This window comes from Gymnoscopelus braueri (genome assembly GCF_963280865.1).
Source record: "Gymnoscopelus braueri genome assembly, chromosome: 3".
NCBI classification, from domain to species: domain Eukaryota; kingdom Metazoa; phylum Chordata; class Actinopteri; order Myctophiformes; family Myctophidae; genus Gymnoscopelus; species Gymnoscopelus braueri.
Window position 1 is genome coordinate 35,131,170 of NC_137612.1, and position 16,216 is coordinate 35,147,385.

The following is a 16,216-nucleotide window of genomic DNA, read 5'->3' on the forward strand; positions in this document are numbered from 1 at the left end:
TTTATTATTATTTTAACATTTCTAAAATAGTGAAAATAGCCGATCTACAAGCTCACAAAGCGTCGCATTGTGAGCTTGTAGATCTGCTATTTTCACTACTTATGTGCAACACACTTGTATGATGAACTAGGGCATCAATTTATGAAAAATACATAAAAAGTTGAAATATGGAGATACAAGGTTTCTGCCCGACAGTGAAGATTTAATCCTCCAGCAGAAGTCTAAGCTGTGGTCTGAAGGGGCTTTCTTTCCTGTCTAGCTCAGCAGCTCTGAGGGCACAATGGTCTGACGTAATGGAGAGCAGCATCCTTCCAGGGAGACGCTCTGCAATACTGTAGCACTATCAGGAAGTTCAGGCTGGACAGGGAAACGCTCTGGGGAAAGGCAAGTGTAATCAACCCACAAGATTTGAACTTTGATGTCCCAGTAGAAGTAGCCTGGAACCCAGACTGATTCGTTCCGTTCCGCTGACTTTTTTTTTCTTCTTCACTTCACTTGTCAGTCTGGCCGTCTTGCTATGTGAAAGGGAGTGGTCACGGACGCCCAGGCGCCGCGGACTCTTATTGGTCTGTGGAAGGGGCAGGACCAGAGCCTTCCAATGTAATGGTCTGTGGGCGGGGTGAATCAGAGCCTTCCAATGTCAAATTCAAGCCACTTCCCTTCTTACTGTGATTCGTTGAGCACTATCCAATCAGCAATGGCATGCCTACGTAAGAGGTGACGTTCGTAAACGGAGCGAGTTCTGGAGACGACCAGCAGGGCCGGTTCTAGGGGGGGGCAGGGGTGGGCAGTGCCCACCCAAACGTGCATCCTGCCCACCCAATCAAAATTTGGGTAAAAAAAAAAAAAAAAAAAAAAAAAGATTTTTTTATTTTTTTGCCAATTTTTTTTTTATCATAAAATATTTATGTAACATTTATTTATTTTGATTGGGTGGGCACCATAGACTGTAAGTGGGCACCGTGGGCAGCATTTTAGACCCACCTGAACACGCACCGCTTAGTGTCTCTCCGAAGCGGGGGGGTGGGGGGACTGTGACGGGCCGACTGCTCGCAAAACCCACACACAGAAAAATGAAGCAGAACCGTTTGGGGCCCCCGAAAACCCCCCAAATGGTTTTGGGCCCCCCAAAAAAAATTTTTGCCGCCGCGCTGCGCGCGGCGCCGAGGAAGCCGCCCCCCCAGCATTTATTAATGCCCCCCCAGTTAATAATTTCTGTATCCGGCCCTGACGACCAGACTGACAAGCGAAGTGGAAAAAAAAGGCTGCTCAACGGAGCGAATCAGTCTCGAAAAAAAGGGGGGAGGGAAATAGAAGAAGAAGTTGCTGTTTTTTAAATGTTGCTCTCTGGAGTGGTTTGAGGTATGTTATGTTAGTACGTCTATAAAACAAAGAATGCAAATGCTTGCAACTGCTGATCTTTAAAAATAACTCCAAAGCTATTTAAAAGGACATGTGTAGATCTCAACTGAAATGATGTCAATGAAGTCATTGTTCGTAGGGGGAGATTTTCTTCCCGTTCACACCTACCACATATTTTAGATTGTGTGTGTGATCAGTGCACGTTAGAGATGCGCGGATCGCGGTTTTAGCCGCGGTTGCCGCAGTTAACCGCAGTTTGGGTGGATTTGGGTCAATCAAATATAATTATTAATTCATATTGGATAAACCGCGGGTGAAATAATGCGGGAATTAAATTAATGATATCAATCTATAGGCCTATAATAGCTTTTAAAAAGCACTACATTTCACCGTGTGTGCGTTTGTAGTATTTTAATATTACGTCATTTTACACCAGGCACAAAATAGCCGCTCACGACATGTTGCTTTGCGGGCAGCCAGTGTTGCCAGGTTGCGAGAGAAATAAGTAGCCAGGTCTATGAAAACAAGCCCAAAACAAGTGCCAAACAAGCCCAAAAGTCGCAACACAGAGCATTGTTTTTGCTCTGTGTTTTGTTTTCACTTTTTCTTTCTTTTTCTGTAAAGCACTTTGAGCTGCATTTATGTCATGAAGGGTGCTATATAAATAAAGTTTATTATATTAAAAGTCGCTTATAAAAAGCCGACATGGCAACAAAGTGGTTGAAAGCGAAAGTAACTTAATGAAGACGTTCGCTTGTTGTTACCATGGTTGTGGATTGTATACAGTCACTGCATCGCGACAGTGGTGAGTAACACTGTTTATAAGAAAACTAACATCAGGAAAATAACAATTATTTGGTGCGGTTGGTGCGGATCTATAAATAGGATGATATAAGTACCGCGGGTGGATGGCGGATGGATAATGAACTTGTTAACGCGGATTTGGGTGACAAAAAAACCCATCCGCGCATCTCTAGTGCACGTGCATGTGTGCGTGCGTGCACGTGTGTGCATGTCAGTATGAGATAAGGCAACATATTGAATATTTCTGTGCTGTCAGAAGTGTAACTGTAAACCTAATTATAGACATTACTGCACAGTGCATACTGCATACTGCATGTACACACAGACAAATAAAGGTGCCAACTGGAACCGGAACTGGTTCTTCAGAGCGATGCCATAGAAGAACCATTTTTGGTTCAAAAGAAAGAACCGTGGTTCTTTAAAGAGACATTTATTTGAATAGTTCTATAAAGAACCCTTAACAACTTAAACCCTTATTGATTTCCGGTTCCTCAATGAACTTTGACAACAAAAAAAATGGTTATCTCTCGCACCATGATGACCATTGACTAAATAAAATGGTTCTTTAGTAGGTGATGGTTCTTTGAGGAACCATAATATGGTTCCAGGTTAGGCTATATTATAGCCTTTTAAAGAACCATAATTATTCTGTGTGTATTAAGCTTTTGATGCATGCAAGACTGCTGGCAACGCTAGCAAATTAGCTGTGCCCTGATGGCCTGTGGTTGTTCCAGCGTTGCCAGATTTTGCGAGAGAAAAAAGCAACCAGGTCTATAAGAACAAGCCCAAAGGAAGCAACTAGGCCACATGAGAACTTCAAACCTATATACATTGGCTATTTGAAAGCGATGTGACTCGTTAGGGGGCTTGTAGATCTGCAATTTTCAAAACAAATCTGGAAAAAAAAGTGTGGAATATTTTTAACACACACAAATCTTGTATGGGGGTCCCTGGTACAAAATATTTTCAGATCGGGGTCCTGGTGACATACATATTAATTTGGGGTTCTTTGACATGAAAAGCCATTGGTTTAAACAACATTTGGAAGCAAGCCCAAATAAGTTCTATACTTTAAAAACAAGCCCAACAAACCGCAACCCGCAACTACCAATATTTACAAGTGACTTCACAGAGATACAAGCCCAAATTTGCTTATAATAAGCAGACAAGGCAACACTGGTCATGTCACAGGAACCAAGGTGCACAAAAGCGTGGCACTCCATCTTGGCAGCCCATTGGTTAAGACTGTGATCTTGCCTGGAGGAGAAGGAAGCGAAGACTGTGACATGGTGCTGCCACAGATGTCATGCCTGCTTCAATCACTCCCTATGCACCTTCCAGAAGGACATTTATCAGTTGATCAACCATCAATGAATAGACTCTACATGGGATTACTATAGTGACAGACAGACACACAGATGGTGTATGAGTGTGAGTGTGTGTGTGTGTGTGTGTGTGTGTGTGTGTGTGTGTGTGTGTGTGTGTGTGTGTGTGTGTGTGTGTGTGTGTGTGTGTGTGTGTGTGTGTGTGTGTGTGTGTGTGTGTGGGCTGTGCGCGCGTGCAGTATTTTCCTGTAATGATGAACAACTTTATTTATTTCCTTCATCTGTCTACTAATCAATCGATCAATCGATCAATCAATCAATCAATCAATCAATCAATCAATCAATCAATCAATCAATCAATCAATCAATCAATCAATCAATCAATCAATCAATCAATCAATCAATCGGTCAGTCTTTGTCTGTCTCTTTACAGTATCTATCTATCTATCTATCTATCTATCTATCTATCTATCTATCTATCTATCTATCTATCTATCTATCTATCTTTTGTGTGTGCATTTCTGATTGCACAAAGGTTTAATTGGCTTAGAGAAAATCTCATTTTGTTGCATTCACTGTAAACAAGAGAGCATCTCAGGCACTCAAGCAGATTGGATTCAATTACTGTCTGCCATGCTCTGAATATCAGATAAGGCACAATTACACAACAGTTCTCAAGGTGGCGACTGGAGTGAATGCTCAATTAATGTAAAAAGCAGCAGCCAAGGACACCGTCTGCCTGCTGTACCTCGTGTCAAAAAGTAGGTAACTTTCAAAAATGTCTGTGCTTCAGGAAAGCTACGAGAACTAAGGAGTTCATCGCAGGTTAATACAGTCTTATAGGTGAGGCTTTCTTTCAGACTTAAAACCCGCAAAGTGGGTTAGAAAAGAGATCATTTAAAGCATTAACATAAGAATGAGGAAAGCATATTATGAGAGCAATGCTATTTCATGTGAGAGATTATGAATAATGTGAAAAGAAATATGCGCTGCTTCGTAAAATAGCAACTTTAACACGGTGTGCTGAATCCTACAAAAAACACACAATAAACTAAATCCAGGATAATACTTCTTTCCCATAATAATATTAGTTCATATTGAATGTGCGATGTTAAATAATATTATTATTGGGAGTGCTGTCCTGGACTTTTTTTCTTCTTTTAATTACCGTATTAGTCTCGCAGGGGAAATCAAGTGTTCAGCTTCACCTAGCTGATGGCTGCTCAGATGGTTATGATGAGCACTCAGGGACACTTTGACTGGTGACCTTCTGATTACCAGATGGCCTCTCTACCCACTAAGCTACAGCTGCCTCTAAACCTATTTGTGAGAGATGACGCCACTGTATGGTACCGGTATATGAAATGATACTATAAATAATATAATAATATATTTGATGCACTGTGCCATTACAGAGTGGTTCTACCCCTGGAAGCAACATATTTTAAAGTTATTGAATACAAACACAGGATGAGCTGTGCAATTAACCGAAAATGAATGTAGGTTGATCAAATAATAGAGGTTTTTATATATTATTTATTTATTTTTAATATATCCACAAATCGACAAGATTCAATTAGATCTGCTATTTTCACTTTTTCATATTAATTAATTAATTAATCGTGAATCGAGGCAAAAGTTTGAAATAATTGTGACATTCATTTGGAGTCTATCACCCAGCTCTGTGATGAGTGGACAGCTACAGTGGCTCTGGCAGGTAGTTAGGATCTTACCAGTATCTTGGTGGTATAAGCGCTGTTGATGGAGATGGAGTTGACCATTATGTCCAGTGATTTGGGTGGCAGGGCGCTGGGGTCAGGGACTGCTTTGTGGTGGACATCTCCTATGAAGATCTGCACCACCGTCATGCGGTTGGTGGTCAGTGTTCCCGTCTTGTCGGAGCAGATGGCCGTGGCGTTGCCCATGGTTTCACACGCGTCCAGGTGGCGCACCAAATTGTTGTCCTTCATCATTTTCTGTTGAGGGAAAAAAAATTGTTTGCTCATTCTTAGGGTTGTCACGATTATGAAATTTCACTTGATGATTAAAAGACTCTATGCACAGCGGCCATATTGGAAAGAAATTGGCTCTGTTACATTTAGTGTAACACAGCCACTGTGTAACCACTGTGGTGGTTGTTTTCAGACTCTGATATTGCAAAGAAAATGGCCTGTGGCCATACAAAAGCAGCATCCATAGTTACAGATGTACTTGCACCTGCCTGTGTGGAGAGTTGTTTGAGAGAGTTAAAACACCAGTGGTTCAAGAACTCCCAAGTGACAAAAAAGCCCACACTCCATTCTTTTCAGTGGCTTCAGATGCTTCTAATCATGGCACAACAAAACTCTTCCCATTGTCTCTGAGATACTGGACACCAGAGCTGGGTTTGAAAAGCAAGATACTTGACTTCTATAAGGATAGTGATGAGTCATCTGCTACCATACACCGCCAGATTACAAGCAAGTTAGAAGAAAATGGCCTGCAACTGGACATGATTTCAGCATACACTGCCGTTAATGCTAGTGTAAACTATGGTGGAAATAATTCAGTGTTCCAGAAGCTAAAGGCAGACAACAGAGGCATCATCAAGGCAAACTGCATGGCCCACATAATACACAACTGCATGTGCAAAGCATGCTGGAGACAGGTTGAACATTGACATTGACTCTGTAGAGAACAAAATTATTCAGTCACTTTTCAGTATCTGCACACCGTACAGAAGCTTTGAAAGCAGTGTTTGCCTTTGTGGAAGGGGAGTATCATGCTGTACAGAGACACGTACCACAAGATGGTTGAGTCTGTGGCCTGCTGTACATGACAGCTGGGCAGCTATCAAGTGCTACTTCTTGTCACTGGAGAGAATCAGTGCCCAAAAGCACTGACCAGGGGAACCATTGCTCTGTGGAGCTTATCAAGAGTGAAATCCAAGTCAAAACCAACTTTGAATACAGTTGTAAGGAATTCTACAGCTACGTTCTCAAGCAGAAGGCCTTATTGGAAGCAGCAAGCTCAAGCTAAAAAGTTTAAACCCAAGAAGAACATCTACGGTAAGATAAACACTGTTTAAATATAATGGCTTATTGTGGGCTCCTGGGCCAGTGTGGTGCTAGATTTAATTATGTGCTGCTATTCTTGTGTTTCACTCACTGCCAGGTGCTTTCTATGGTAATGAATGTGCATTGCCTGTGTGGGCCAGGCTTGCCTACACACAGTTGTTGCTGTGATGGAGAGAACTGAAAGACTTGTGATGGACAAAACCTAAAATGTTTCAGCCAGGTGCTTTCCTTGGTTCTGGAAGTGCATAGCCTGTGTTGCTATGGTGGACAAGTTTATTTTCCCTGGACCACACTTTGAGACCCACTGGTGTAGCAGAGTCTTTCCCGTGAGCCAACATGCACAATATCAGCACCCTGACTCTGTTTGACCAGAATGGAACACAACCTTAATTAGTATCATTGGTCACACCTGTGAAGGAAGTAAGGAAGAGGCCCAATGTCTTTCCAATATTGTTGCTGTGCATAGAGCCTATTCTCAAACAAATAATTGTGTTGTTTGAACATTGAATATTGGAACATATGAATACAAATGACATTTCTGTTTGCCTTTTAGGCTTTGTAAACAAAAATTGCACAGGGCAGATTAGCCCCATTACGAACCTCTCCCTCCGCTATACATCTCCGAGATGAGGTCCTACTGTATTGGCTACCGGCAGCGGTAGAACACCGGCAAAGGGTCCGTGGATTACCTTTAGTCAGCCTGTGGCCATGTTTCCCATTGTAGCCGAACCGGGAGCAGTACTGGCACCTGACGTAGGGTTTTCTTCCGGGTTGAATGGGAAACATGGCCACAGGCTGACTAAATAAGCGATTTAAAAAAAAAAATTCCAACCCCTAAAACGTCTGGAAAATCCTCAAACATCTTTAGGTTTAGGGGACTACCTTTAGTTTTTGGATACGATTTGGCGAAAAAGGTAAAACACTTTACAGACATACAGCTTCCTACACACCGTCTGGTATTCAGTGCCAATATCGGAAATGTATATAAATAAGTATACCTGTATGTCACTGGTTCTAAACGTCGGGTGTGGGGACCACCCGGAGTCCAAATGGACTGTACTCTGAGATTATGTTATTGTACAAAGTACAAACAAAATGTTTCCTCAACATTGTAGCAGAAATAACAAGCAATAACAAAGAAATAATAATATAAAGAATAGCAGCAAACATGGCAAGAAAGAGAATATCAAAGTATGTACAGTGGTCATACATTGCTGTGTGCATGTTATATACAGTATACTGTATGTGTATAAACATCTATTTTACTTGTACATATTATATATACACATGTATGTATTATTATTATTGAATATATTATGTACTTTTACATTGTGTGCATATGTGTGTGCAGTCCTCATATTCAAAGCGTCATGTGCACGCCACAGTGAATGTTTACTAGTGCTAAACCCAAGACATGTCCACCTGTCCTTCTGATTGTGTGCTTACTGTATGTGTGTGCATGTGTGTGTGTTTGTGTGTGTGTGTGTGTGTGTGTGTGTGTGTGTGCCTGTCCTTCCTTACCTTGACAGAATAGGCCAGAGAGATGGTGACAGCCAGCGGCAGGCCCTCTGGCACCGCCACCACCAGCACAGTCACACCGATGATGAAGAACTTGACAAAGTACTGCATGTAGACAGGCGTGCACTCCGGCATCCACGGGCGCTTCTGTAGCACGAAGTTGTCCACGGCAAAGTACAGGACCAGGATGATGACGGTGATGGCCGACATGAGCAGACCTGACACACACAGGGGGAAAGAACATCTTTTTCAGGTGATTAGCCCAGGTGGGCGTGGTTTTGCGGTTAGGTTTAGGCATAGTTTCTGTGATGTTAAGGTTAGGGATAGGCATACCGTATACTGTACAAAAACTAGTCGGATTGAAAAAGGTGCACTCGTTTTTCAGCTCTTCGGACACCGCCGGAGGCGCGCCGTCTGAAGGGAACTTGAGGCCACGAAACGCACCGCTGAGCAAGCTTAGGCGAGCGAGTCGCCGTGCCGAACGTTGAGAAGTCACCTTCAGCCGACTCAGCACCGTCCGAGTTATGTCCCGATAGAGACAGAATCGTAAATCATCGTCCCCCTTGGTCTCTGTACCTCCGAGGCGTCAACACCGCCGCGCCCGAACTCGAAGAAAACGAGCACTCCTTTTCCAATCATACTGTAAAATGTATACCCACACCCACCTGGGTGAAACACCAAAGAAAGAGGCTCTTCCCACACAGGGGCCTTTATCAACATTATAACAAGCGCAATAGAGCAGTGCGGTTCCCAGCAGTACGGTGAAAAGGGCGCAGTTTACTTTAACCCTGCAGACTGACATTGGCTATTTTCAAAAAACCTTGAAACAAAATTGTAAAATAAATATTTTCTGATGGGTGGCCAAATAGGCCTACATGTGTGCCAAAAACGGTCCGGACCGTTTTTGAAAAGCCATGCGTGGAGTGCCAAAAACGGTTATAACCGTTTAAGCCAATTTTTGTTTTTTATATTTTTTCACTAACACAACTTTGGGATCATCCACGGAGTCTCTACAATGGAAAGGACGGATGTGGATCCATGCCAAAAAAACGACCTCTCGTCCACTCCCATTATAACTCCTTGAGAAAAAGCTTCATATCTCTTTCTTTTTAATATGGTGGAAACGAGCCGTTTTCGATGGGCGATCACTTTGCAATGGCGGATCGCGTTAGAAATAGTATTGTTCCAAGCGATAGTCGGGACCCTCCACCGTCGTGCACGTACCCTTTGTTTACATCCGCGTCCTCGTCGAGGCTTCTACAGCACGCAACATATCAGCGTAAATGGTAAGAATGCCAGCACTAGATGTACCCCGTTTTAATAAAACTCTGGCACTTAATGTGTTAATGTGGGGGTCCTAGACATGAAAAAGTTTGAGAACCACTGTAGAGAACAAAAAATGTCACCGGACAGGGTCATTTATCCTGAAGGAATTATGTGAGAGGATTTCAAGATAATCCTGTGCGATATTATTACATTTTTTTAAAAGCTATTTTTTCAGGTATTTCTTGCTTTTATTGATAGATCACAGTGTAGAGAGACAGTTTATTCCATTCTAGACCTGCGGAGCAGCATTGTCTGACTGTCTGACAGGCATCTGGACACATAATCCACTCCAAAATGTATATCTACACTAATAAATAATCCCTGTGAAAATATAACATTTTATAAAGTAATTTAAACAAACTGCTTTAACAGTCATTCGGTTAAGCTTGCAGATCTGGCTGCATTGGCTATTTTAAAATAGCAGATCTGCAAGCTCACAACGGGTCGCATCGCGACGCGTTGTGAGCTTGTAGATCTGCTATTTTCAAAATATACGAGCGCTTCTGCGAGCGCATTTTCGGGACTCCCGAACATCTTTTCATGGACAGTGAGGTGTACAAACTTACAGTAGCTTGTCCTATGGTATGGAGTTATGTCATAGAGAGTTATGAAGACTACAACCTGGCTGGGTTAAGGATATAAACCCGACGCTCCAATCTCTTATTAACGTGGCGGCACGGAATCACTGCAGCCTGCCCGAGTCTGACTGCTTTATTTTAGTGTAACTTGAACGCGCACTGCTCGGTATGGGGTAAATAAATTAATATGCAAACGTATTCCATTCATGGCGATGTGATTGTGATATGTGATATGATATTATCATAATATGCCATTCATGTAGGCTACAAGCCTACGTGACAAAGATTGTACCGCTACGGATTACATGAAAGACACAGTTGGGCGTGTGTGTGTGTTTGTGTGTGTGTGTGTGTGTGTGTGTGTGTGTGTGTGTGTGTGTGTGTGTGTGTGTGTGTGTGTGTGTGTGTGTGTGAGAGAGAGAGAGAGAGAGAGAGAGAGAGAGAGAGAGAGAGAGAGGCGTGTGCGTGTGCGTGTGTGTGACTTGACAGGCAGCGAGGCGAGGCGAGCCGGCTTTTCATGTCGTAAAATCGGGGTGTTTCCAGAATATTTAAGGGCGTGTTATTTAAATGACGTTTGGTTTGAGCCGTGACATTTATCAAGGCTCCGACCCAATGTACGCTAGGATCGGCTATATAGGATCCGTTGATAAATGTGACTTCGACGTTGGTGTACGGCCGAATATATGGAAAAATATACGCCGGTTTATACGCTCCGTTGATAAATGAGGGTCATGTGTGGTACAAGCCTTAACCACTCAGTTATTGGTGCCCGCATCCCATCAGTTGTTTTTTTTAGGACTGCAACGTTGCAGTGCACCCACAGGGACTCAACTACATTTTCTGACAATATATAAATCCAGGAAAAAGAGGGACTCTAATACATGTGGCTGCATAGCAACAAGCAGGATTATACAATGGGTAGCTCCAGCCAAGCATTTTGATTGGTCAAATTAGGCTCTACATCCATGCTCAAATCACGACAAAGGACACTTAGCCATGCTCAAATGAAAAGTGCCTCTTCACTATAAAATGCTGTTCTGATGAAGGCCAACTAGGCCGAAACGTTATAGCCCTTCCATGTCTGGCCAAAATAAATGGTGAAATTGAGGCACTGTATTTTTGTTCAAAACGTTAGTTAGTGCCACATAATACTTGAGTTTCTCACCATAAATATTACTCAGCCACTGATTCAAAATGTTGCCTATTGTTCAGCCTTGACATTACAATGCAAAATCCTCACTGTTAGTGAGGTACAAATGGAACCAAATGGACCTGTTTACTCTAACACTGAGGATTTTACTCCTCCCAGTCTAGCATTCTCCAACAGCTGTGCTGGTGAGTCTGTGACACAACGCTAGCACTACCAGCTTAAAAATAGATGTGAACTTCACAGATGTAGCAGCTAAATCTGTCCATGAAACATCAGCAGATGTCTTAGTTACACGATTGAGCTAACAGGGATTTTTTTAATTTCTGTAGTTATTCAGTTTGAGGGAAATCATGATCTCTAGAGAGCATTAGCTCAAGTTGGCTGGCTGACTCAACATAGACTAGAAATTGTCCCAATCAGACCCCATGTATTTCCAAGGAAACAGAAATTACACTAGAAAAATTAAAAAATATATATATTTTACCGAATTCGGCAATTTCCCAACAATCTATCTATAAAAGCCAAGCCCCCAGAACCCAGTGGTTGCATTGAAGCGCATTGGACATGCAGGTCATTCATAGGTACTGCAGCTTAAAACGGCCGGGGCCACTGTACATGAATGCTCAGACGAGCAAATCACCAAAAATATCTAGAAATCCACAAATCCCCATATGGAGCAAAGTAGTGACATCACAGACTAGCCTCCAAGTACTAAGATAAGAGGTGCTATACTGACAACGGCTACAACATTTACTCTGACAATGGATACAACGGGTACAGGGAGCCGTAGCTGCATGGGTAGAGAGGCCGCCTGAAACATGCATTGGTACCTGCTTTGCCGATCTGCACCGCCAGCTTGGTCAGCTTCCCTTGCAACACAGACTTCTCTTTCTTATTGGGGTTCACCCTCTTCTTCTTCTCCTCGTCCACATCTCCGCCCTCGGCGCTCTTGAGAGGCTGCATTTCCATGGCAGCAGCCCCATCCTGCTTCTTCACTGTAAACATCACAAGATACAGACGTATGTGCTGTTAGGAACTTGGGTTGGACCCAGTGGTGGGAGGGTGATGGAGGGACAGGGAGCTAAGATCTCTGACACCAAAGGGCTCAAATGGCGAAGGGTAAATCCAGAACCTCCCATAACCTGTTCTGAAGTTCTGTGTTTTTTTATAACCAGAAAAGGGGCGGTATTTTATAAGTAAAACGAATAAAAACAAGTTAAAATAGTTGCAACGCGCTGTGAGCGTCAGTGCTGTGAGCGAGCTATGAGCGTCGCATCGCTGTGAGCTTGGATAAGCTATTTTCGCTATTCAAAAAACCTGAAAACCTTGAAAGTACAAGTTCTGAGATTTCCTGAGCAGGGCCCAAAATTAGGTTCTGAGAACCTTATGTGAAACCGAGCCGTAGCGTTCAGGGCCGACGCAGGAGGGTGAGAACTGAGCAGGAAGGAGCCATGCTACTGGACCACGATGACCACAGAAGTAACATTATTCTGTTAGCAACAACCTCACATTGGTGGGATGGAGACACCTCTGGAACGGCATATTCTAGAACGTGTAAAACTCGAACTCTACTGAAATCAATAGACATGGTGTTCTAAACCGCTAAAACCCTATACTGAATGAACGCCACAGGGGAAATAGCCGATCTACTGTTATGAGCTCACTGTTGCTGACGTTGTGAGCTTGTACTATAGATCGGCTATTTACACCTGATTTTACTTATTATTTCTGATCCCCAAATCAATCAATATTTAGGTCATGAATCATTCAGCGGTCTTACATCCAAGATCAAAAACACATCCTTGTCCAAACATGATTTGAAAGCCATTTCAGTGATGCTGATCTTACTACTGCAGTGAACCCAGTGTTTGAAAAATACCAAAATTCTGATCATTGATCATAGTTGAAATTGTCAATCAAAATAATACTTTTCTTTTAAATTGCTACTAAAGGTTCACAACTTGCAATGACATTCATGGTGCCAAAATCATATGTCACATAACCACCTGTAACTGTCACTAAAGTTAAAGAGAAGCACATTTTTACATGCTTGTATGATAGCTTTTATCCTGTACATAGAAACAAATCATTAATGTCAGGCAGAAACCTGTCCATATTACTTTTATGTTTTATTTTCTTCGTAAATTAAAAGGTAGGGTAAGTGATATTTTTTGGTTAAAACAAAACTCCTGTAGCAATGTCTATATTCTATCAGAATATAAGGCACTTAACACTTATTTTAACAAAATAAGACGCTACCTACCTACCCTTTATGCCTTTATGCCATACTTCATCATACAAGAGTGTTGCACAAGAGTAGCAAATATAGCCTATGCACAAGCTCTCAACGCATCGTGGCGTGTCACATTGAGAGATTGTAGATCGGCTATTTTTGCTATTTTTGAAATTTTTTGAAAGGGAAAATGAAAGTGGTTAAATCTGTATGTGGGTTTTATAAATGTTGAACCAATGAAAAGTATTAACACGAGTTTGTGACTAAATAATGACTATACTGGATCCATTGGAACTCGGGTTCTTTTTTCCATTTCCTGAAAAGTTACGTTCTGGACAAGGTTTCCAACCGACAGCAACTGAATGTAGCAATCACTTTTCCCATGAAGAAGTAAATAACAGATGCATAGAGTCACATCACCAGTTGATATCTAATGTCCATTTTATTGTGAAAGAAAATGAGAGATTCCATCCACATCCCTAGTAACACTGAACTCACTGTAAAACCACCTGTCCTCAGTTCCTCTGACGCACGCACGCACGCACGCACGCACGCACGCACGCACGCACGCACGCACGCACGCACGCACGCACGCACGCACGCACGCACGCACGCACACGCACACGCACACGCACACGCACACGCACACGCACACACACACACACACACACACACACACACACACACCCACACTTGTGTGTGCGCTGCAATGATAATTAAACCCATTACGATGCATCACTTGCATCATGGTGAAAAGCTGTTGCTGTTCGTGATAAGTCGAATGTCGAATGTCTTTTTTTCACTGTGTTTCATGTTTCCGTCTCCATGACACAGGGCAGGCCCTGTGATGACACACCCAGCTTGACTGAAGAAGGAAAAAAATTATATCTGCAAATCTTAACGATTAATACCGTCTCTCTGTGGCTAAAAAAAAATAATATATATACTTAGTTCCACTGAAACTGAGCACAGCGTTAGTTCTGGCAGGACACCATAGTCAAGCCTTGCCTCACCCTCATTAGCTGATCATCCAATTCCTGCCAAGTCCTCCCCCATAGAGACATCTTTATAAGTGCTTCATCTAGCCTATTGCTGCAGCAGCATACTGTACGCATGCCTAGTGAGTACATCTACTCAAGTAGGCTACTGTACTTTCATGTACTTTTACCTGAAGGGGCAGGTACTGTACGTCATACTCATAAAAAAACAAGACTTGTTTAAAACAAAGTGAAAATAGCCAATCTACAAGCTCACAATACATGCGATGTGTTGTGAGCTTGTAGATCGGCTTGTTTCTCTATTTGAAAAAATAAAATAAAATAAAGTATACATACTCCCAGAACTCAGGGTTAGCACCACCTCCAGAGCAGGGTCAAAATTAGGTTCTGAGAACCTCATCTGAAACTGAGCCATAGTGTATGTAAACAAATCCAGAACCTGTGAAATATGTTCCACTTAGTTCAACAGAGATACGATAAAGACCAATCTGGACCCCTGGTGGTCCCTGGACCCAACGTTGAGAACCAGTGCTCCATTCTGCAGTACCCGGGAGGGTCTTTATCTGATGTCACACTGCTCTGTTCTGTAGTATCTGTAGACTAGTACCCGGGGGAGTCTTTGCTTTGCTGCTCTCCCTGCCCAGATCCCCGAACAGAGCTATGCCGCCAAGCATAATGAATGCTCGAATATCGTAATTAAATTACTGTTTTAATATGCAATTAAAAAGTTTTTCTTTTGACGAAAGTGGTCCTGACAGAACCATTAGTTTCCATTTTTAAATTCCAGTTGATGTATTGATATTGAGAGAGACACTGTATAATGGAAATTATATGGCTAGGCAATTTCACCTGCAGGGACTGTAATAAACTCAAAGTTGAGTTGTTGAGTGTTACGATTAATCAAAATGTTAATTACAAATTTACTCAACAGATGGCATGAAGGCGCACCAGGAGTTCTTCAACGTTATTATTTAATTTAATGTCTTGTTGTAATGTAGCTTATTACTTTGACTGTGCTGTTAGTGATACCAAGGGCAACCTATAATGCGGACCAAGTTCCTAAGTGCACGTGTCCATCTGGACACTTGTTTCCCTCCATGGGACATCTGCCAGGTGGCAAAATAAAGATCCACCTTGTAACTGCTTAAATGGTTTGGCAATTTCACACCAAATCCCTGTTGTATCCCTGCAGTACTTGAATCCATATTAACTCTAGGTTGAAACAGTGCGCTCTCATTTGTAGCATCTAAGTAGTCAAATTAGTATTAGATTAAATTAGATTTGAAACAAATCTCAAAGTACTACATTAAACAGACTACTAATGGGAGCTCACTCTTTCAATCGACAGCTGAACTCTTTTTCATGGTTTAAGAAGAGGGAGTTGGGGAGGGGGGGGTGATATAACTGAGGGATGTTCTCTCAAAGAGAGCGGGACACAGTTAACGTCACAACAAGTAAACAACAACGACAACACACAACAGTGCAGAGACAGACAGTCGATCAGGGTGGAGGAGGAGTAATCTAACCAACTACATGATTGCAGGTCAGACCTGGGTCAAAGAGTGCCTCTCGTTCGTGTTCATGCCGTTGCTTGACTGACCGTGACTGTGGTCGCCTTTGGCAACTATACTCTCAAGTCATTTGATGGGATTGACCGCGATCAAATCGTTATGGATTGGTGCGGCGGGGCAGCCGCTTGAGCAATGGTGACACCATTGAGTTTTCAGGTAAAGTTGAACCAATATGGATTAACCACTTAGGAGTAATGTCCACAGAAAGCGTTACCCTGTATACATTGTCGTATGAAGAATAGCGGAATAGCAGATACCGGGAACGCATCTGTGTAAGAAATTAAACCATTATTTT

The 16,216-nt window shown here is 42.4% G+C and overlaps 1 protein-coding gene across 5 annotated transcripts in view; it reads right to left on the minus strand.

The window, feature by feature from the left end:
- atp2b2 (ATPase plasma membrane Ca2+ transporting 2) overlaps positions 1 to 16,216 on the minus strand; it is a 232,678-nt gene that overhangs the window by 45,186 nt on the left and 171,276 nt on the right. For all 5 annotated transcript variants that reach the window (XM_080422712.1, XM_080422711.1, XM_080422715.1 and 2 more), the window contains 3 exons: positions 11,950 to 12,114; positions 8,069 to 8,283; positions 5,225 to 5,467 (listed from right to left, as the gene is read on the minus strand). In XM_080422712.1, coding sequence (XP_080278838.1) covers positions 5,225 to 5,467; positions 8,069 to 8,283; positions 11,950 to 12,114 — 623 coding nt within the window. The remainder of the gene's footprint in view (positions 1 to 5,224; positions 5,468 to 8,068; positions 8,284 to 11,949; positions 12,115 to 16,216) is intronic.